The sequence below is a fragment of the Microcebus murinus genome, chromosome 16 (assembly GCF_040939455.1).
Source record: "Microcebus murinus isolate Inina chromosome 16, M.murinus_Inina_mat1.0, whole genome shotgun sequence".
NCBI classification, from domain to species: Eukaryota; Metazoa; Chordata; class Mammalia; order Primates; family Cheirogaleidae; genus Microcebus; species Microcebus murinus.
In genome coordinates this window covers 52,599,146-52,620,203 of record NC_134119.1, presented here as the reverse complement: position 1 = coordinate 52,620,203, position 21,058 = coordinate 52,599,146, and the positions used below count along the sequence as shown (strand labels likewise).

Here is a 21,058-nt window from a genome sequence, read left to right as displayed (position 1 = left end):
TACAGTGCTCTCCATAACATTTGTGGGATTCTTCACTCTGGTATTAAGACTGCCTGAAAGTTTGAAACATGAAAAGCGCTGGATTGGAGTGCATTTACTCTGGTATTATTTTATGGACAGGTACCCCATATCAATGTCAAAAATGTAAATTAATAGCTGCCAACAAACTCATAAAAAAAAGAAAGCATAATTTCCACTTACATAATTTTAAAATCTCAAATGTGGTAAGTCACTAAAAATGATTTTCACTTACCAATGAAAAAGTTTCCTTTTCAGATGCCTTGGGCTCTGTCCAGGAGGTGCTTGATTTGCTCCTGCTCTTCTGCTAAGAAACAAAAACCCTCCTGTAACACTAATGGAGACATTTTCAATGCACATCAACTTTTCTAAAAAAGGTCTAATTTCCTGTAACATCTCATTCAACATGTATTCAGTGTTAACATTTTCAGGGTCCTGTACTTTCTGACGAGGAGATGAAAAGGCAGCCTTTGCTTTTAGTGCTCATAAATCATCTTAGTCTTAGAGGTTTCCAGTTCAGCTGCTGGTATCTCTGGGGTTGACCCCTGCTGGATTTAACAGCGCTGTCCACCTGTGGTGTTCTCTGAATTTGACTAAAGCCCTCCTTCCTGACATTTCCCCTAATTGGTTAAACTTTTTGAGAGATCCTCTTTCTGCCTATAATTATTTTTGAATCCGACATAGGACTTAGTGCCTGACATGTAACAGGCATTCAAGTAACATTTATTTTCAGAAAATGAATGAGATTGGCACTATATTAATCCAACAAGTTTACTGAGTACCATTTATGTGCCAGGCACTGTGCTGGCTACTAAGGAGGATTACGAACCAACAGTCTTTGCCGTCCAGGGACTTTGTCTCACTGGGGTACAGATAACTAATGCAGATAATGGTCCCTACGCAGTCGATTAAAGGTTGGATGGGGCTGAACACAAGTTTCTGTGGGGGCACAAAAGGGAGCACTTCAATAAGACTTTGGGGTTAGATAATGCTTTAGGGTCTGTGGAGTTCTTCCTCCAAAGTAATGTATCTTAAGAAACAATTTGTGAATGTGTTGCTATTTCATGATTTAGTGCTCTCCTATAATTAGAACTGTGGTAGGAGATAATCAACAGCAACTTGACTTCTAATTAATCATAACATCCTTAGTGTAAGGTACTATAATTTGAGAGAACATTGGTAACTTACTATACAATCATTTCCTTAGGATAGATTTGCTCTGAGAGTTCTGCTTGTTACTGAGTTCAAGGCTGGTGAGAAGTGTTTGGTTGGATGTAGGTAATTGCTGATGGGTAAAAATCAGCTGAAAATACCTGTTCTTCCCGCAGTGAACCATAGAGATTAAGGATCCCATTGTAACAAGAGCTGCTTGCTGGTCAAGACACCGAGTATCATTGCCAAGTTCACTTTGAAGCCTCCCCAGCCACAGAAGAATCCAGTGGGCCTGTTCTGCTTCTAGTTTTTGATACAAAGAAAACCAAGTTCTATTTGCCAGTGATTTATTGCTTCACTTGATGAACAGGGTGGAGGAAAGACTAAAACTGTGGAGAACAAGGAAGAGAATGGAAGCCAGAATTCTGTCAAAGCTTTTTCCTTTACTATTCTCATTATTACATTTGTATAGTTTGATATAAAGAAATATATTTAAGCCATGAGAGTTAGAAAAGGAATTTTATTCAACTTTCATTGGCTTCAAAGGGACCATACTTTTGAAAAGAAAATCATGTCATCAAAAGATTCTCACAGCCAATGGAGTCACCTGCCCACCTGCCCAGAGTGGGGTTTCTACCATTCTTTAGAGGTATCTAGCACCAAAAATATATCATCTTTCTGTTGATCTACTTAAGTTTAGGAGTGGGAGAATACTTTGAATCCCAAATCTGCACATCTCTTTTTTTTTTTTTTTTGAGACAGAGTCTCACTTTGTTGCCCAGGCTAGAGTGAGTGCCGTGGAGTCAGCCTAGCTCACAGCAACCTCAACCTCCTGGGCTCAAGCGATCCTACTGCCTCAGCCTCCCGAGTAGCTGGGACTACAGGCATGCGCCACCATGCCCGGCTAATTTTTTGTATATATATTTTTAGTTGGTCAATTAATTTCTTTCTACTTTTGGTAGAGACGGGGTCTCGCTCAGGCTGGTTTCGAACTCCTGACCTTGAGCAATCCGCCCATCTCGGCCTCCCAAAGTGCTAGGATTACAGGCGTGAGCCACCGCGCCCGGCCCCTGCACATCTCAAAATTCAACCTAAGAAATGAAACCAAGCCCCTAGCTCCAAGGTTATCACTGATACTGCATTAAGGAAATAGACCTGTCAATTATTTTTTACAGTAACACAAGATATTGCAGTTTAATATTTGATGCAAAGTGAACTCTTATGCATAATAAGGGTCCTGTTGTTGAGATCCAAAAATATCCAGTTAAAACAGAAGGCTATGTCCTGTTGCCAATAGCCACAATTCCAAAGATTTTGCACCTGGAAAAACAGTACAATTGTCATCTTGTTTTCACTGGAAAGCAAAATTTCATTTTTGGGGGTACAAATCAATGCATTTCTTCAGAAGATCCAAGAAGACATTTAATAAGAATTGAAGACTGTCACTGAGACAGAAACAAATATTAATGGTCAGTAGCCTGAGCTTCCTTTCATTGAAATGAAAGATGAAGGAACATTAGTTCCTTTTCCTGTTTATCATTATCCCAGAAGCCAGTGCTAGTTACATATAAAACAATTTCAGCTAAGAGAATTAGTGTGCTTCTAATTGAGACAGTAATTCAGGTCTACACAGTTTAATAAATCCAAAGAGAGTTTAATAATTATCTTAATGGACAAGAATATTTTTGTACCCTGCCCAAATGTACCCCTTCTCCTCCCCACCCTCCTTGAACTTTTAAATCCTCCTAACATATGGAAAAGGAACAGTACTCCTTAGTTCTGTCGTTGAAATTACAGAATTGCTCAGATATAAAAAGACTTTCCACAGCTTTTCATGAGAAGTCAGTTACATGAAATCAACCCTGTTGTTTGTTTCTCTGGACCTATTTAGCTTAATCCCATATAAAACTAACTGCTGACCCAATTTTGTGCTCAGCACTCATTTGGAAGCTGAACAATTATGAGATAAATATAAAATATATTTCTATCCCAAATACCACAGGCCTAATAAAGAATGGCACGAAATGGAAAATAAAAGTTAAAGAAGGACATATGCCAAGAGTGAAAATGTTTTGCTGACTCTTCACATCAATTGTATCAAGAGGGAAGAAAGGCTTTGGCTTCCCTTATCTTCTGCCTCAGGCCTCTGCAGGACAAAGTAAGCCCAGCATGATGGCGCTTCAGGGATTCCAGGCGCTGCTTGAGCAGTTCCGTCTTTTCCACCTTTTCTTCCAAGTCCCGAAGGAGTGATTCCTTGCCCAGAAGCCCACACTTCTGATCCAGCTTGATGTTGTCAACCCGCAGGCTGTCTCGGGCTTGCTTCGTCTTGGTCAAGATGTCTCTTCCTAGGGCTACCTGAGCCTCAATTTCCAAAAGCTGTTCCTTTTTGCGTGCATTCTCCATATCCATAAAGTGCAGCTTCTCCTTCACATGGGTTATTATTTGCACATTGTTGGTCACTTTGTTGCGCAGTTTTAAAAGTTCCTCATTTCGTTCCTCGACTTTCTCATTTAAGGTCTGGTTCTCAATCTTAAGCTGTTCACAATCAATGAGGAGCAGACCCTCTGTCAAGTCCTCCTGGGCCCTCATCCTGGTTTCAAAGTGCACCAGGCTTTGCTTCAGTTGCACGTTCTCCAGCCGTACAGCGCTCATCTCCTTCATCTTTTTATCCTCCAACGCCTGGATCGCCTCCACCTCCCGCAGAGCGGCCTGGCGCCCGCCCCGCATCCGACAGCTGCCCATGGCCTGCATGACCACCTGCTTCTTGAGTGCCTGGAAGCCTCGCCACTCCTTCTCCACCCTGGCGATCTTATCCTGGCCCTGCTTCTTCAGCTGGGCCAGCTCCTGGTGGTACCATTGTAGGTCGTCTGCCTGTTGCTTCTTCAGCTCCTCCAGCATGGCCAGATACCGTATGTACACCTGCTCCTTCTCGGGGGCCTCGGTCTCCGCGCCCTTCTCGGGCACCTCTGCGGCTTCCAGGCCCTTCTTCTTGCGCAGCGCCTCGCAGATCTTGTGCTGCAGGCACACGTTGTAGCGCTGGCAGCGGTTCCGTTCCACCAGCAGGGAGCGGTACTGCTCCAGGAGCTCGCTGCGCAGCTGCTGCTCCTGCAGCTTCTGGATCTCCTCGGACCACTCGTAGTCCTCACTGTCTCTGTACGCCGCCTCCTTCCCGCGTTTCGCCGCGCGGCCTTCCCCACCCTTCCCCTCTCTGTCCTCACTCTCTTCCTCCTCCTCCTCCTCCTCCTCCTCTCCCTCCTCCTCCTGCGTCTCTTCCTCGGCCTCCTCCCGGGCTGGAGTAGCCTCTTCCTCGCCGGTCGTGGTCGGCAGCAGGGAGGCCTGGGACCCGGCTTCCTTCTTCCCGCCCGCCGCCGCCTCCTCCCCGTCCCCACTCTTCTCTTCCTCCTCCGCCTCGTCCTCTTTCTCCGGTTCCTCGGGCACGGCTTCGGATCCCGGCTTGGCTGGCTCCTCCGCCGCGGCCTCGGGCTTGGCCGGCCACCCCGGCTCTCCAGGCCCCTCCCTGCCCGCAGCCTCGGTGGCCGCCCGCCCTGCCGGGGTCTCGGCCTGCTCGTCCGCGGCGGCGCCTCCCCGCGAAGCCTCTACCTCCTTCTCCGCCTCTGCCTCCGCTTGGGGCTCCGGCTCGGGCTCGGGCTCGCCGGGGGCCTGGAGGCCAGATTTGGTCTTGATCTCGGAAGACCGCGAGGCCAGGCTTTCCGCATCTTCGTCTTCCCCCTCCGGGTCCCTAGTGCGCTCCGAGGGGCTGTCCATCTCCCACCGCCAGGGCAGCGGACCCCGGCTGCAGGCTGTTAGGTTTCCCGGGGCAACCAAGGGCGCACGCGGTGTGCCCGCCGATTGGCCAGGCCTTAGGCCGATGCCCTGCCCCCAACCCCCGCCCCCTGGCCACAGCTGACCAATAGGAGGCCGCTAGCGGGCGACGGGCGGGATTGATTGGAAGCAAGCGAGGCTCTCGCCGCGAGAGGCGTGGCGCGCCAGCCAGACTTCCTGCCCGCCCATTTCCCACAGCCAGGACTGGGGCGGGGCGTCCGGATGCTCTGGGAAAGGCAGCGGCGGCCGGCGCGGGGGCGCGCAGGCGCAGAGTGGCGGGCCGGGCGTCCGCGCGCGGGCGCCTGCGCGATGCGGCGGGGCGACGGCGGCTGCGGCGGCGGCGGCGGCGGCGGCCGGGCCGGGCCGGATGGCGCCTGCGTGCTGAGGCGGGACGCGGCCCGGCTGGCTGGCTCCGGCGGCGCCTGGGCGGGGGCCGCAGTGGCGGCGGCCGCGGCGGCGGGCGGCGGGTGCTCGTGTGCGGCGGCGGCGGGCCCTGCGGGCGGCGGGGCGCTGACGGCCGGGGGCGCGGCGGCGGCGGGCCGGGCTGCGGGCGGCGAGCGGGGGAAGATGGCGGAGCTCGGTAAGAAGTACTGCGTGTACTGCCTGGCCGAGGTGAGCCCGCTGCGCTTCCGCTGCACCGAGTGCCAGGACATCGAGCTGTGCCCCGAGTGCTTCTCGGCCGGCGCCGAGATCGGCCACCACCGCCGCTACCACGGCTACCAGCTGGTGGACGGCGGGCGCTTCACGCTCTGGGGGCCCGAGGCCGAGGGCGGCTGGACCAGCCGCGAGGAGCAGCTGCTGCTGGACGCCATCGAGCAGTTCGGCTTCGGAAACTGGGTGAGCGGCGACGCGGACGGGACCGGGCCCGGCAGACCGCCCGTGCCCTGGGACGCGGAGGCAAGCTCCGTCCCCTCGCTTAATAAAGTACATAAGCAGCACTTGACTTGCTCGTTCGACCCACGCCCCAGAAGGCCCCAGAGGCAGGCAGGGCCTTCCCAATTTATAGTCGGAACCCACGCTCAGAGAGGTTCAGTGAGGCGAGCAAAGCGGGGGTGTGAACTGTGCCATCTGACAGCAGAGCCCTTTCCCTAACCTTGAGGAACACCTTCCATAGGTGTGACCCGAGTGCAGACTTTGGGCAGGACCCGGTGTCTCACCTGAGTTCGTGGACACAGGCAGGCCAACAGACTTCCTTGAAAGCTGTGGGAGCACCGAGGAAAGAGTCGGTTTTGCCCGGAGCACAGTGGTGATGAAGGCCGGCCAGCCTCACAGTCACCCTGCGGCTTGGCTCACGGTCTCTGGGGCACTTATTTTGTGCTGGGGACCTATTTGCCTTCTGTGGTTGTCTGCGTGTGCCCTGTGTGGTCCGCCAGTGCACACACGTTTTTTGTGGGTAGCTCCTGTGCCTTGTTTATCCTTGGGTCCCCACAACACCCAGGAAGACATTTTATAGTGAGTGGTCAGTAAATAATGAACAAAAGAGCCCGGTCTAGGAGGCATTGGTCCTGGGTCTTGCTCTCTTTATCTTCAGAAGGTTTCAGTAGATATGTCTGTCTGTGAGAGGAAGGGTGAGAGCTGGACAGGCTTCATTACGGTAGCAAGATAGTGTGCTAGGCTCTGTCCTTGACAGATAAACTTGGTTATTCTCTAGGTGGTCTCTTAGGAGCTTTCTTCCATTCTGGGAGAGGAAGTTTTCATCCCTATGAGAAAGGAAAAATCTCTAGCTGTATTCCCACTTGTAACCACCAAGGATATGTAGCCATCTTCAGGCATTCTTTATTTTTTAAAATTTTATTATTTTTTTTTTAAGAGACAGGGTCTCTGTCACCCAGGCAGGCTGTGATGCAGTGGTGCAATCATAGTTTACTGCAACCTGTAACAGAGCTTGAACTTGAATGATCCTTCTGCCTCAGCCTCCTGTGTAGCTGGGTCTATAGATGACCACACCTGGCTAATTTAAAAAATATTTTTTGTAGAAATGGGTCTCAATGTGTTGTCCAGGGTGGTCTTGAACTCCTGGCCTCAAATGATTCTGCCCCCTCAGCTTTGAAAGGTGCCAGGATTACAGGTGTGAGCCACTGCACCTGGCCCCTCTTCAGGCATTCTAAGAAGTAGGGAAGTGAGGGCACAACCCCAGTGCCCTAACCTCGCCCGCCTCTCCCTTCTTCTCTGAGCCAGTGCTCCATCCTGCTGCCAGCTCCTGCACTACTTCTCCTTTTTCCCAAATCTGTGCTGCTTTTGTTTTCTTTCCTAAAGTGAGCCAGTCTTTAGGGACCATTCCACATCCCCATTCTGAAGCCCTGGAATCTTATTTCTCCCACACCTTGGAGAAGATGCTGCTTTGCAGATCCTTCCCTAGTTGCTGCCCACATTCTGATCACCCTCCAAAAACTCCATTCCACTGTGTCCTGCGATGCTATTTATTGATGCACATTGAGTATCTGTTCTTTGCAGATTCTATGATGGTGAAAGGACTTTGAAGGAAAGAATAGTTTTTCTCCTTGCCCTCAGGGAGCTTAAAGTGCTGTGTTCACTTGGTCCTGGGCCCAGAGTTCTTCCCTAGGCTCCAGCCATCAGTGTCAGACCCCCTTACCTGATCTCCTGGCTCTGTGTGACCCAGACATCATACTATCTCACTCAGGACTTGGGCGGCAGACAGAGACTAGACCATATCTAGCTCATCAAAATATGTCCAGAACTAACCACTTGTGACCTCATTCCAGGCTGATATTTACAACTTGACCACACCTGGAGCCTCCTGACTGTTCTCCCTGTTTCGTTCTTACTCCCACTGTCCATTTCACACACCGTCATCAGAGTCATTTTTGAAAGCATAAGTTTCATCACATCAGCTTTCAGTGGCTTCCAGGCCCCTTGGTTAAACATTGCAGCCTATGGCCCTTACACTGTTGATCAATGAGGTCTCATCTGTTACCTCCCATGACCATGTTTTATTTCGTTTGCTTGGAGTGCCCTCTCCCCAAATCATGGTTCAGGCCTGATCTGCTTAGACATCAGTGCCTCAGAGAGCCCTTCCCTTCCCCACATCAGCACTTATCTCTGCCATAGCAGCGACCAGGAGCTGATGTGGTCAGGAGCATTGCAGAGTGCCAGGCGCTGCGCTGAGCTCTTTGTGCATATCTCGTGAGAGCTCTCCTATGGCCCAAGGCAGTGGCTTTGGATGGAATACTTTGACTCAAACCCTGTACTCCTAACTACACTGTCTACTCTGTCCCCGCCTACAGCACTGGGGAAATACACAAAACACAAGACCCAGGGAACTAAAACACTTACAGTATATTAGAAGAAACATCAGGCTGGAAGTAGGGAGGCCTCTTTTCTAAAATAATACTTTTCAAACTTTAATGTGCACACATTGCCTGAGGAACTTGTGAGAATGCAGATTCTGACCCAAAGCAGCCAACATGTCTCTTAGCTGTTAGAAGACAATGCCAGCAGAGGAGGGGCACTGGGCTTGGGTGCCATAGCAGGGGGCCCAGCCTGGCTGCCGTCAGGGCCTTCTCCCTGCTGAACCTGAGCAGGGTTCAGGGCAAAGCCTGAGCTTCTGCTCTGCTAGCCAGGCTCAAGGGACGCTCCTGTTGCTGGCCTGCAGACCACGTGAGTGGTGAGGCTTTGTTATTTCTTTAGCTGTGCTGTTTCGGGCCAGTTGCTTTACCCCTCTGGACTTCATTTTTCTCCATCCGAGGCTTTTCTGTGGCTCTGAGATGTGTGGTCCTCTTCTGATTGTGTACCTAGATACGTGTGCAGACCTAGTGTGTCCCACTTACGAAGTAGTTAGCCTGTGTCAGTTTGGGGCCAGGTTATTCCATACACATCTCGTGGGTCTTCTCACCATCCTGTGGGGTTCCTAGTTTACAGTTGAAGAACAGCAACTCTAAGAATCCAAGCAACCTGTTCAGAATTCCGTGACAGAGCCAGGGTTGAATGCAGGCCTGTCTCATTCCAAAGACTGGGCCTCAACCCCTCCGTGTAAGAGCATTAAGTGATGTGGGTCAGAGGCTGGGAGCTTATTGGTGTTGCTAGAGGTGTGGAGAGGCTGGCAGGGCCTGCCCTGATTCTGTGGAGATTAGTGTGGGGGAGGTGTGTGGGGTAAGGGTGGGCCCAGGTTTCATGGGCTGGGGTGTTGAGTGTGGATAAGGCAGAGTGGGGATTGGGGACAGTCATGCAAAGGAAGATGAGACCTATTCAATTCCAACTTCAGATGGCAAATGATGACCTGGGGGTTGTACTGTACATGTGGAATTCATGGTGGGAGCAGGCCAAGGGGCAGAGGGTCATTGCTGATGTCTGGTGGCGTTGTGTTTACACTCTTCATCAGGGCCACGGTGTGGGGCCCAAAGGTTGTAGCTGTAGCTGAGGAGTGTTAACATTGAAGCTGAGGAAGGTTTGGGGACCAGCATACTGCCAGTGTCTGATGCAGTGTGCTTATGTGTTTGTTTGGTAGCAAGTGGCAGAGAAGGACAACCGAAGGGACCTTGACTATGATGGGGAAGAGTTGGCCAGCAGATGGTGACCCAGAGTCAGATCAGCAGAGGAGTCTCTAGACGGCTAGTTTGTGGTGGGTTCCATGTGGGATTTGAGAGTTGGAAGACAGAGACCCAGCTGGAACCATGGACACAAACATAAACACAAAAGTACAATATTTTAAGATAGTTTGAAACTGGTACAAGAGCCATAGATTCATTGATCAGTTGCCAAAGAGTCGGACTGTCCCTGAGGACGCAGGATGAGGGAGACCAGAGCTCCTCTGCAGGTGGCCGTCAGGACTTTAAGGGAAGCGAGGCTCAGGCTGGCTCTTGAGGTTCTGAATTGAGCAAGTGCATGAAGTTCTCTGTCCGCCTCGGGGGCCTGTGTGCCTGTGCTCAGGCTGTGTACTGGGGGCAGGTGGGATGTCATGAATAGGGTTGTGCCTTTTTAGATGATAGTAGGTACTCAGAAGGCTGGGTAATACCAGATATGTAGGCAATCATTGCATCGTGTATGCATGCACTCATTCACTCACTCATTCACTCACTCAGCTAGCACTGACTCAGGGCCTCTGCTGATAATAGGCTGGAGTAAGATGGCTGCCTCACCTGGCAGGTGCTATGTGGGCAAGTGGAAGTTGGGATGTCCTGTGGAGGAAGGACAGGAGACACTGTCCAGGTAGAAAGAGTGTGGAGGAAGGAGAGGTCTTGCATTCTAGGAATCTGTTATCTTCCAGAGCCTGGAGCCAGCTGTACTGGAGTGGAGGACTGGAGTTGGGGATACCCCCAGTGCGGTTGTCAAGGAAACTCACGTGGAGTCACATTTCTAAAACCTTGAGCACCAGGCATGAGGGCATAACTGGGGTTTTGAAGCTGGCTTAGACTCTGTGTTAGCTAAGCACCTGCTTGCTGGGTGCCAGGCCCTGAGTGGGCACTTTGACATACATTCTCTCACTGTCCCCTGCCCACAGCCCTGAAGCAGAGGCTCCCCCTTGTTACAAGTGAGGAAGCAACTGTGGGTGATGCAGGAACGGGGCCAAGTCTTCTGACTCCATGCCCAGAACCGTCTGTGTGAGTGGTTCTCCTGGGGAGGCCCAGGGACCACCCGGGCCTGATTGCATATCTGAGGGTGTGCTCTGGGGATCTGACGTGTACCGAGAATCCCAGGGAGTGAGGCATGTTTGGGAACTGGGAGAAATGTTCCCATCCTTCCCACCAGGGCAGAGGCTGTCGTGTGTGTTTGTTGGACTGGGTAGCCCCAGCCTTGAACATCCTGGCAGGGTTTGTAGGACTTGCTGTTAGTGATGGGCAGGATGAGGGGAGCCTGGGTGGGAAAGCAGCGGGTTCCCAGGTGGCAGCGCAGCACGCATCCATTGGGGACACCCACATCAGGACACTGGGCAGGGCTCCCGGAAGGGCTGGATCAGCTCAAGTTGCTTGGCGACATTCTGAGTAGGCAGGTGGGTGGCGCCTGAGAATTCACATTTCTAGCAATTTCCCAGGTAATGCTGATTCTGCTGGCCGGGGACCCTGCTTTAAGGACTACTGAAGTAGAATAGTAAGACATGTCACTTTAAAGTTTTTGAAATTATTTTTAAAAATTTATTCATTTTTATTATGGTAAAACATACATAATGTAAAGTTTACCATTTTAACCTTTTTTAAGTGTACAGTTTGGGGGCAGTAAGTATATTCACGTTGTATAGCTATCATAACCATGCATCTCTAGAACTTTCTCATCTTCCCAAACTGGAACGCTGTCCCCATTAAGCACTAATGCCCCAGGCCCTGACACCCACCATTCCACTCCTATCTCTGTGAATTTGACATCTCTAGGGACCTCTCATAAGTGGATTCCTATAGGATTTGCTTTAGTCACCTTGAGTGCTGATGACAACTTTGCAAGCTGATGAGGTCTCCAGGTGAGACAGGAGGATGGGGACCCAGAGCAGAGGCTTATGGGGCTTCCCATGTGAAAAGGCCGGGAGCAGTGGCCAGGGAAAATGGTTTCTCTGGAAAGTCCAACACTTTGGAAGGACAGGCTGCAAAGCCAGTGCTGAGTCCCTGTCCTCTGGCATCAGTGGCATGTGTGAGTGAGGCTGAGGGTTGGAGTGTCACAGCAGCTGCCTGAAGTTCCAGGGTGGGGGTGGGGAGTAAAGGGGCAGGAAGGGTGAGAGGGGTTGGGGGGAGGGAACAGGGTAGCCCAGTGACCTGAGTGGTCTCTCCACTTTAAAGATGACAGAATGAGTCTGGAAGAGGGAAGAGCTATGTCCAGGATGCCACGGTGTCATGGTAGCTGAGCTAGTGTGCCAACCCTAGGGGGCTGTTGGCATCCAAGCCGGCCTTTGCCTAGCAGCTGTGTCCTGCCATCAGCTATAGGTGGCTCTGGCCAGCCAGCATCTGCAGTGTCATTGGAGTGACTCAGTTGTGTGAGGCCAGGGCAGCCTTGTCACGCCCAGCGATTGGTGTGGGACCCCACATTTAGCTAGCTGGAGAAGAAGCTATGCAAGGAGCTCCTAGAGGGGATAGCGGCCGGGTGGTGGGGCCCTCCCTGTTCTGCACAAGCCCCTATGGAGTGGCTGGGTAGGTGACACATCAGGAGACACCGAGCCAATGGGAGCTGCAATCCTGAGCGCAGACCCTGACTTCTGGGGAGGGGACGATGGAGGCATAGGAGCCATCCACTACCTCGCTCTGTTTCTTGTGGCCCTGCAGGTGCCACTGCTGTGCCCAGCTGTGCCTTAGGGGCTGTGCTGGCAGGACGCCTTTCCTCACACCAGGCCCTGGGAGCTGGGCCTTCTGCTCCTGTCCCTTCGAAGCTCCTTCACTTGAAGAGGGAGCTGGGGCTGGGCCCCCAGAGCCAGCCCGAACTGCTGGGGGAACAGCCTAGCTGGGTGTGCCTAGTCCTTGGCTGCCCTGCTGCTGGGTGAGGAGGGACAGCAGAGGGCCCAGGACAGCAGGGAGCCGTTGGGAGGCCTGGGATCTGGCAGCCTTTGCCTGGGGCTGGCTGCTCAGAGGGCCTGCATTTCACCCTGTGTCCCAGAGGGCTGGGCGGCCTGAGCCAGGGACTCCCCACTGTGCTTGGTGCAGAAAGAGCTGATGCCCAGCGGTCCACGTACTCGGCCTTTTATCACAGTACCAGGAAGCGTGTGGTTGCGGGGATCTGGCAGTGTGTCCTACATTGTTAGGGACCACCGTAGACATGAGATGATGGTGTGAGTTCCAGGCCAGACTGCCTGGGATCCACCGGGCTCAGTGCTCACTGGCCTGTGCCATTGGTGGTCGCCCACCCTGAGGTTTAGTCTACTTATCTGTAAAATGTGGGTAGTAACAATCCTGCTTCCAGGTGGGAAGTGTCTTGAGGACTTAGTAAGATGAGTGTTGAGGCATGACGCACTTGCCTGTTACTGTTTTTACTTTAATTTTATCCCAACAAAACCTGTAAGAGGAGAGATGGGAGATCAGGAAGCAGCAGAAGCTGCAAGGAGGGGGAGTGGTCTGGCCAGGCTTATTGAAGGCGACCTGGTCTTGAGGGATAAACACGGGCTGTGGGAGTGAAGCTAACAGTGCGAGTACCTGGAACAGCTACCACAATGGGGTGCAAACTGTGTGGGCCCTGGGCCCCCAGCCGCCTCACCCAGGCACTGTGCAGGTGGAGAGAAGGCACTTTGGCAGGACACAGCTCGCAGGCCGGGATGGGCCACTGAGGCATGGGGCCGAACTGACCAAGCAGTGCTTCCCAGACTTGCCGAGTTCAAGACCAGTCAAACTGAAAAAAGTATTTTGGAGGCTGAGTGTTGCTGACTTTAAAATTTTCCGAGAAAGGATATTACAAGAAAAATCTCAGCCACCGAGAAGACTTGCAGGCCTCTCCCTGTCAGTCTCACTGGCCTGAGAGAGCAGGGCCAAGGCCAGGGGCCCAGTTACTCCCCTTGACACCTTGGATAAGCAGCCCGACACCTCTCGGCCTCCAGGTAACACCCAGCCTCACTCAGGAACCTAGCGCAGTGCCCATCTCTTGGAAGCGCCTGGAGACTTGCACCTGAACGCGCAGTGTATGGACGGCGTACAGGCAGGGAATACAGGCAGGGTGGCTTGCTGCTAGCCGCCCACCTGCGCAGGGGAAGCGCGACCGGAGGGGCTGGGCTGCGCATTTCCTCTCGACAGGAAGCTTCACCAGGGCTTTCTACCTGACACGACACCTTAGAAAAAGGCGGCTGTTAGGGACGTTTTCTGTTAGGTAGAAGTGGCCTACAGTCTCTGTCCCAGACGCCAGTGTATATCTTGGTCCTTTCTGGCCCCAAGGTGGGGTAGGGGAGAGAATGAGCCCCAGCAGCCTCAGCCCGGCTGCTGTGTCAGAGGGCGCTGGTGCCACCGTGCACAGAGCCACTGCAGTGTCGGAAGCTTTTTCACACCCGGGGAAGCTTGGGGCTGCCCTTGTCTCCTTCACTTTCCTCTGCTGGTGAGGATCAGAGACATGCAGCAACTGGCCTGGGTCACACAGATGGTGGTAGGTGCTGGGGGAGTTGTGATTTGGCGTGATGATGTTGTGTTTAGTTTGGGACCAAATGCTTTCTGGGAAAGTAAAATTAACATATTTGATGCTAACGGTGATGTCTTTAAAAGAGAAAATCATCCCGTAAGACCAGAGTGTATTTTTAGCACTAATCTTTGCTTTTCCCCTTATGATTGTCAAAGAGACCCCACAGTTAGGTCTCAGCACTCCCAGGACTGGTGGGAAGGGTCCCAGCACTGTGGTTCCAGGCATGTGTGTCAGAGGAAGCCCAAACTGGGGAGTCTGTTCCTGGTGCCCAGAATATTTCTCTCCGCCCCAGTGACCGGCTCCTGGTCAGTCCTCAGCCTGAATGGACTGACTGGTCCCCTGGATCCCAGCTAGGCCATAGGTGCTGCAGAGAGCAGGCTGGTCTTGCTGACCGAACTCCCATACCCTGGCGGGCAGAAGAGTGCTCAGAGGCTGGGTGGCAGAAAGGTGGTGGCAGGGGAATGAGTGCGCGCTTTGGGCAGTTACTTTCTGAAGTGGCTTTAGCGGTTGACTTTGAGGAAGAGGCCTCTTGGCAGAAGGGAAAGGTTGAGGGAGTTGTACAGTTTCCTCTCACTAACAATCCTCGTATTTATGGGTTACCCGCTCGGAGGAGTGACGAATGCTTTCGGCCTGTGGCAGACTCTCGGTGAGCTGCTTAACTGTGGAAGGCGGTAGAATTGAAGGCCTTCTCCTTTGAAAAGCCACGTACCAGCCATCTGCAGTTGCCGCCTAGGAGAGGGACGAGCTAGCCCTCCTGTAGGATGGATGCACGGCCAGGACAAGTGTCCAAGACATGCCCTGGCCCTTTCTGTTTTGGGAGGCAGGCGGCACAGTAAGATGGGGGCCCTCCTGTAAGTAAGGCCTGAGCTGTGCACTCAGCCTTGTGTGCACCCTTGGACAAGTCCATTCTTTAGTTTGTGAATGATGAGGGTTCGGGCATTCCCTGCCCATGCCTGCCTGTGTCCTGTGACTCTCAGACAGCCCCGAGAGTGTGGGGTTTGTGGCGGGTGGTATAGCAGTCCAGGTGAGCTCTGCTGGTCCCATTGAAGGGACTGGATCTCAGATGGGAGTTCTGGCCTCAGCTCTGCCACCAGCTTAGCCGGTGACCTTAGGCAGGTTTGCTGCTCTCTGGAGCTTCACTTTCTCAAGTACAGAGTCAGGGCAGGTTCCTTCCAACACTGCCGTGTCTGCTCTGAACCCCGCTCAAGAGAGTGGACAATGAATGTCTCTTGGGAGGGAGGATAATGGCGTTGATAGGAAGTATGCCAAGTAAACCTTTGCGGAAATGTTCATGCAATTTGTGCGAAACTTATGTACGACACTCTGCCTTTGGAAACAGCTTCTGACTTTTGTCATTACAGGAGGATATGGCTGCTCACGTGGGCGCTTCCCGGACTCCCCAAGAAGTGATGGAACATTACGTGAGCATGTACATCCATGGCAACCTGGGCAAAGCCTGCATCCCTGACACCATCCCCAACCGGGTGACAGACCACACCTGTCCCAGCGGAGGCCCCCTCTCGCCCAGCCTCACCACCCCGCTGCCTCCCCTGGACATCTCGGTGGCGGAGCAGCAGCAGCTGGGCTACATGCCGCTGCGGGACGACTACGAGATTGAGTATGACCAGGACGCGGAGACGCTCATCAGCGGGCTCTCGGTGAACTACGACGACGACGACGTGGAGATCGAGCTCAAGCGCGCCCACGTGGACATGTACGTGCGGAAGCTGAAGGAGCGGCAGCGCCGCAAGAACATCGCCCGCGACTATAACCTGGTGCCAGCCTTTCTGGGGAAGGACAGGAAGGAGAAGGAGAAGACGCTGAAGCGCAAGATCACGAAGGAGGAGAAGGAGCTGCGCCTGAAGCTGAGGCCGCTCTACCAGTTCATGTCGTGCAAGGAGTTCGATGACCTGTTTGAAAACATGCACAAAGAGAAGATGCTCCGGGCCAAGATCCGGGAACTGCAGCGCTACCGGCGGAACGGCATCACCAAGATGGAGGAGTCGGCGGAGTACGAGGCGGCGCGGCACAAGCGCGAGAAGAGGAAGGAGAACAAAAACCTGGCCGGCTCCAAGCGCGGCAAGGAGGACGGCAAGGACGGCGAGTTCTCCGCCATCGAGAACCTGCCCGGGTTCGAGCTCCTGTCCGACCGCGAGAAGGTGCTCTGCAGCTCTTTAAACTTGAGTCCCGCGCGCTACGTGACTGTGAAGACTATTATCATTAAAGACCACCTCCAGAAACGACAAGGAATCCCCTCCAAAAGTCGCCTTCCTAGTTACTTAGACAAAGTCCTAAAGAAAAGAATTTTGAATTTCCTCACGGAGAGTGGCTGGATCTCCAGGGACGCGTCTTGAGGCAGCAGGCGCCCTGGAGCCAGCGTGACCTGGGGTGCTGCCCCACTGTTGCTCTGTTTTAGACAAATTGAGTTCCTTTTTTTAAGATACAAGTTCTTTTCATGGTCCTCTGAAAGCAGCAATAGTGACAATCTTATATTGGATCATGGGGGAAAGAAATATAAGTCTATTTTAACTTAATCCTAAAAGTAATACTTTAAGATGATTTGCCTTTACCTGTTCGGTTTGGAGAGTATTATGAGATTGGATAATTTCTTTTTATTTTGTGAGCTTTCTTCCCTTTGGGTACAAAAACTGTTGTGCTATGGGGAACAGGAGCATGGTTTTCCCGCTGGACTGCAAGCAAAAGCGCTTTCCCGGTGACACAGCTCTTCTCAGCGGGGCTGCGGGAGGCTCCCTTCTCTGAGCCCACATGCCCCAGCTGACCCCGGTGCGCCCGGGCACGAGGCACTTTACAGGGAGGCAGGTCGGGCACAGATCCACTGTGTAGCAGATGAAGAGAGGCCAGAGAACAGGATGATGTTTCCATAGAATTTAATGAGGAAGAATCTGTGGTTGAACACAATGACCAGATCACCAGTTTGAGCCTGCAGTCCCCAGGTCCCCAAACTGAGCCTCGCCTCGTTCTGATCTGGGCAGAGCCTGCTGGTTCCCTTGGGAAGATTAGTGACCCCCAGGGCCGGCTCCCTTAGTGTGGCCATGTCCCTATGAGGACAGGGCTGGTGTGGACTGCCAGAACCTGTAGACCAGCTTCCCAGGGCTGAGTGTTGCTGTTGGTACGTGCAGTGCATTTTACTTTGGAAGAACCGGCTTTAAAAAGTTTAAGGCTAAGAGTTCTGAGTTCTGGCGTTAAATTCCTCAGGATTTTCATCACGGTTGCAAGTACCCTTTTTGCTGAAACACGAGCACACTCGCCTGGCAAAGCATCTTCAGTGTCACGAGGCCAGGGCAGTTCTGACCAGCGTGTCGTGGGCCATGCCTCAGCCTGCGCGCTGCTTCTCTGTTAACTGTCCTGAAGCAGACTTAGAAATGGCTTCTTCCCAGCCCTGTAAGTTTCTTTCTGGGGCCTTCCTTCAAGGATATACATGGTACCTTCCTGAAATTTGAGGAAGTCTTTTGTCTTCCGGCTGCTCAGGCTGCTCACGCTGCTCAGGGTTCTCCCGCCTATGCCTAAGACCCTGCTTTAAGGAGAGTCTGGAGTGACAGTCCCAGCACTCCATTCTTTCAGGAGCTTGTCTTGCCTCTCCTGCCCCCATAGGTACCAAGAGACTATTTACCTCCCACAATGTTTGGGTGTGAAGTTACATTAAAGTGAAGTTATTTGAAAGAAAAAAAAAAAAAAACCTCATCATTTCCAAGGACAACTTAATTACTGTGCCTTTTCCTTTCTTTTTACATCCTTCTGTCCCCTAGGGTAAATTTTTCAGCATTAAATAAAACATTTCAAATATATGGTATATGGCTTTAGTTGTAAAGTACATTGCATGCTGGCAGAAGCGTTCCCTATTAGCTGAGTCCAGAACTCTTCTTTTGACAATAAAAGTACTGAGCAGTGGTATTACTCATGAGGGCCACCTCCACATTGTCCCCTGCAGGACAAATACGATTGACAGAAAGCTGACCTTGTCTACCACTGAATGTAATGGAGATGGTGCTAAGTTTTTACAGTTGTCTTGGCCAGTGGTTCTCAAAGTGGGGTTCCTGGCCCAGCAGCATTAGCGTCCCCCAGAAACTTGTTAGAAGTGCAGACACTCGGGCCCACCCTGTCTCCGGACTCAGCCATTCTGGGGGTGGTGCCCAGAGCTATGCGACAAGCCCTCCAGTGACGGGATGCAGATTCACGCTTGAGAACCACTGGCTTCAGCTATTCTGGTGTCTCATTCATTGGTTTAACATCAGAATCCTAGTTTGGTGAGGTTTTAAGTTTAGTCTTATTTTTATATAAAACAATTGCCAGACTTGTATTAAGCTTGAGAAGCAGAAAATCCCTGTAAATGTGTATGGCCTAGGCCAAGAGCTGTCAAATGAAAAACTTTGTGCTGAAGCAGGTTTTTAGTATGTATCTTTTTGACGGTATGAAGAATTTATTTAGGCTTGACTGTTTTAAAACACCATAATGAATGTATAATTAATTTATATTAAAGTATTAATACTTTGTTACAAGGGAAAGGTGATTTTGATTGGCTGCCTCTTAGCCTGTCAATTCCAGCTGTCACTGTCACAATAGTGCTTACCTCTGCTGGTAGCTCAGAGCCTCTGCATTTTTATATTTATTTCTCATGATAAATTTGCCACCACTATCCCATGGAATTAGGTCTTTTTAAAATTTAAGCAAACTCTTTGAGTCAAAAAAGTTGGGTAATTTTCTCCAGCCATTTGAAATAATGCTCTCTGGATGGCCAACATTCCAAGAATGTATTAAAAACTGAAACTCTGACTACCATTTTTATTATCCTTTTATGTATTAAACAAGTTGAGAACAAAGTGGTGTCACTGCTTGCTTCTTGCCACTTGTTCCTTGAGACTGTTTTTCAGAGCACACAGATCCGGGTGAGCCAGTGCACACAACAGGTGAACTGTCACGTGACATGGTCCAGTCTGGCGTTTCTGTATCAAACCAATTTTCCCAACAACAAAAAAATGTTGCTTTGTTAGGCAGAAACCCTTTCTTGCCAGCCCCCCTCCCTGACAGTAGCAGTATATCTTGAGAAGACAAGTCTTCGGTGGAGCCAGGCTGACGTTCAGAGGCTTCTGAGGGTCTGTTACGGACTTTTGGTTCTGGTTTTGACTGTCTACATGTATGACTTAGCCATGCCGCAATTAGGCTAAATCTAGTAACTTGACTAGAATGTAGCTGAACAAATCTTTAACTTCCAGCGTAAATAAGTACATAATTAAAAGATGTTTTCCTATGACAGGTTTAGTATCTCTAATCCAAAAATCTGAAGTACTCCAAAATCTTAACTTTTTTGAGCCCCAACATGATGCTCAAAGGAAAGGCTCATTGGAGCATTTCGGACTTAGGGATTAGGGATACTCAACAGCAAGTATGACGTAAATACAGCCATGTGCTGCATGACAATGTTTCAGTCAAGGATGGACCACATACACTGACATTCTGTAAGATTATAATACCATGTTTTCACCTACCTTTTTCATATTTAAGTATGTTTAGATGCACTAATACTCACCATGTGCTACAGTTGCCTATGGCATTCAGCATAGTGACTTCCTGTTCAGGATTGTAGCCTAGGAGCGATAGCTATACAAATCTAGGTTTGTATAGTATGCTCCGCTTGCACAATGACAAAATCGCCTGACAACACATTTCTCAGAACATATTCCTATTGTTAAGTGACACATTTGACTATTCTAAAAAACCAAAATTCAAAGTGCTGTGGTCACAAGCATTTCAGGTAAGGAATACCCAACCTATAGTGGTGATGACTGAAACTTACAGTGAAGAAGCGTTTTGCCACATTTCAGCTATATTGTCTCTAGCTTATGAGTTTAGTGCTTTAGCAATCACAGATCTAGATGAAAAGGGATTATACACATTCATAGAAATTAGTTTCAAAATTACTTTTCTTATTCAGCCTTCATTTCTCAGATGAGTTCCAGAGAGGTCAAAGATGTACCCACAGCTACACTATATAAAAATAGGCAGGGGTGTAACTCCAGTAGTGTTTTCTCCAATGTTATGTTGCCCTTAGTTCTGGGTGGGCTCAAATTCCTGGGCTCCTCCCGCCTCAGCCTCCCAAGTAGTTGGACCAGTGGGGTATGTTTTTGACTAAGGCAGCTTAAAGGAAAGGAGGAAAATGTCTAGAAATAGTCTACGATGAAACTTTAATTACAGGACTATTACCTACATCTTTCAAAATCATATGCAAAATAAATTGTCTATACCCATCTTTTTTGCATAGCAAACGGATTTATCAGCATTGCCCTTCAATCCTAGAAGTACCACTGCTAGAAGCAAAGGCAGTAGAAAGTTATTTTTTTCTCTTATTTATAACAGATACTTCACTTCCTCAGTCCCCTGTGTGTTTTTTGTTCTAATACGACAGGCTGCAAGGCTGAGTGTCAGCTGGCAGCACTGGCCGGGGCGCGTGCATAAGGGGAGAGCAGCGCGTCAGGCCGGCAGCTTCAGAGAAGGCAGGGTCACACCTGCCCCAGTGGCTCAAGGACCTCCTTCACCAAGGGACACAAAATTATCAGAAAGCAGGGATATAAACATATTAGGGTTTTAATACTCTTAAATAAAAATTTTAAACATTAACATTTAAGGCATCTTACTAGGGAGTATACCTTTCAGTCATTAGTAACTAGTTAAATATGGATTTAAATATTTCCACATTTAGATGAACAACACGGAAAAAAGAACTGATTTTGTCAAACTCAATTACTGGCAAAATAGAGCTGGTGAGAACTGTTAACACATGTTCACTTCACATGTCCACAGAAAAGGCAGAGCTCACTCATTTTTAGCAGCTAGGCAGTGACTGATCATAAATGAACTCATATATGTTCCTTCATGTGGGTCATCACATATTTTTTTTTTTAGCAAGAAAAATGTCTCAACTCAAATGTACAGTGGGCTAAGTATGCCAGTGACCCGCACGTGACAGTGAGTGCAGAAGACACGGTACAGACTGGTGTGTCCAGGAAGCCAAAGAGCAGAA

The 21,058-nt window shown here is 50.6% G+C and overlaps 2 protein-coding genes across 2 annotated transcripts; one reads left to right on the top strand and one right to left on the bottom strand.

The window, feature by feature from the left end:
- Positions 1 to 2,803: 2,803 nt before the first annotated feature.
- Positions 2,804 to 5,019, bottom strand: CFAP184 (cilia and flagella associated protein 184). Its single transcript, XM_012783498.3, has one exon. It carries the CDS (start codon positions 4,933 to 4,935, stop codon positions 3,268 to 3,270), a length of 1,668 nt encoding a protein of 555 aa, XP_012638952.2. The 5' UTR covers positions 4,936 to 5,019; the 3' UTR covers positions 2,804 to 3,267.
- Positions 5,020 to 5,472: 453 nt separating this feature from the next.
- TADA2B (transcriptional adaptor 2B) lies at positions 5,473 to 17,833 on the top strand. Its single transcript, XM_012783489.2, has 2 exons — positions 5,473 to 5,829; positions 15,384 to 17,833. The coding sequence occupies exons 1-2, from the start codon at positions 5,560 to 5,562 to the stop codon at positions 16,374 to 16,376; spliced, it is 1,263 nt and encodes a 420-aa protein (XP_012638943.1). The 5' UTR covers positions 5,473 to 5,559; the 3' UTR covers positions 16,377 to 17,833.
- The last annotated feature ends 3,225 nt before the right edge of the window (positions 17,834 to 21,058 follow it).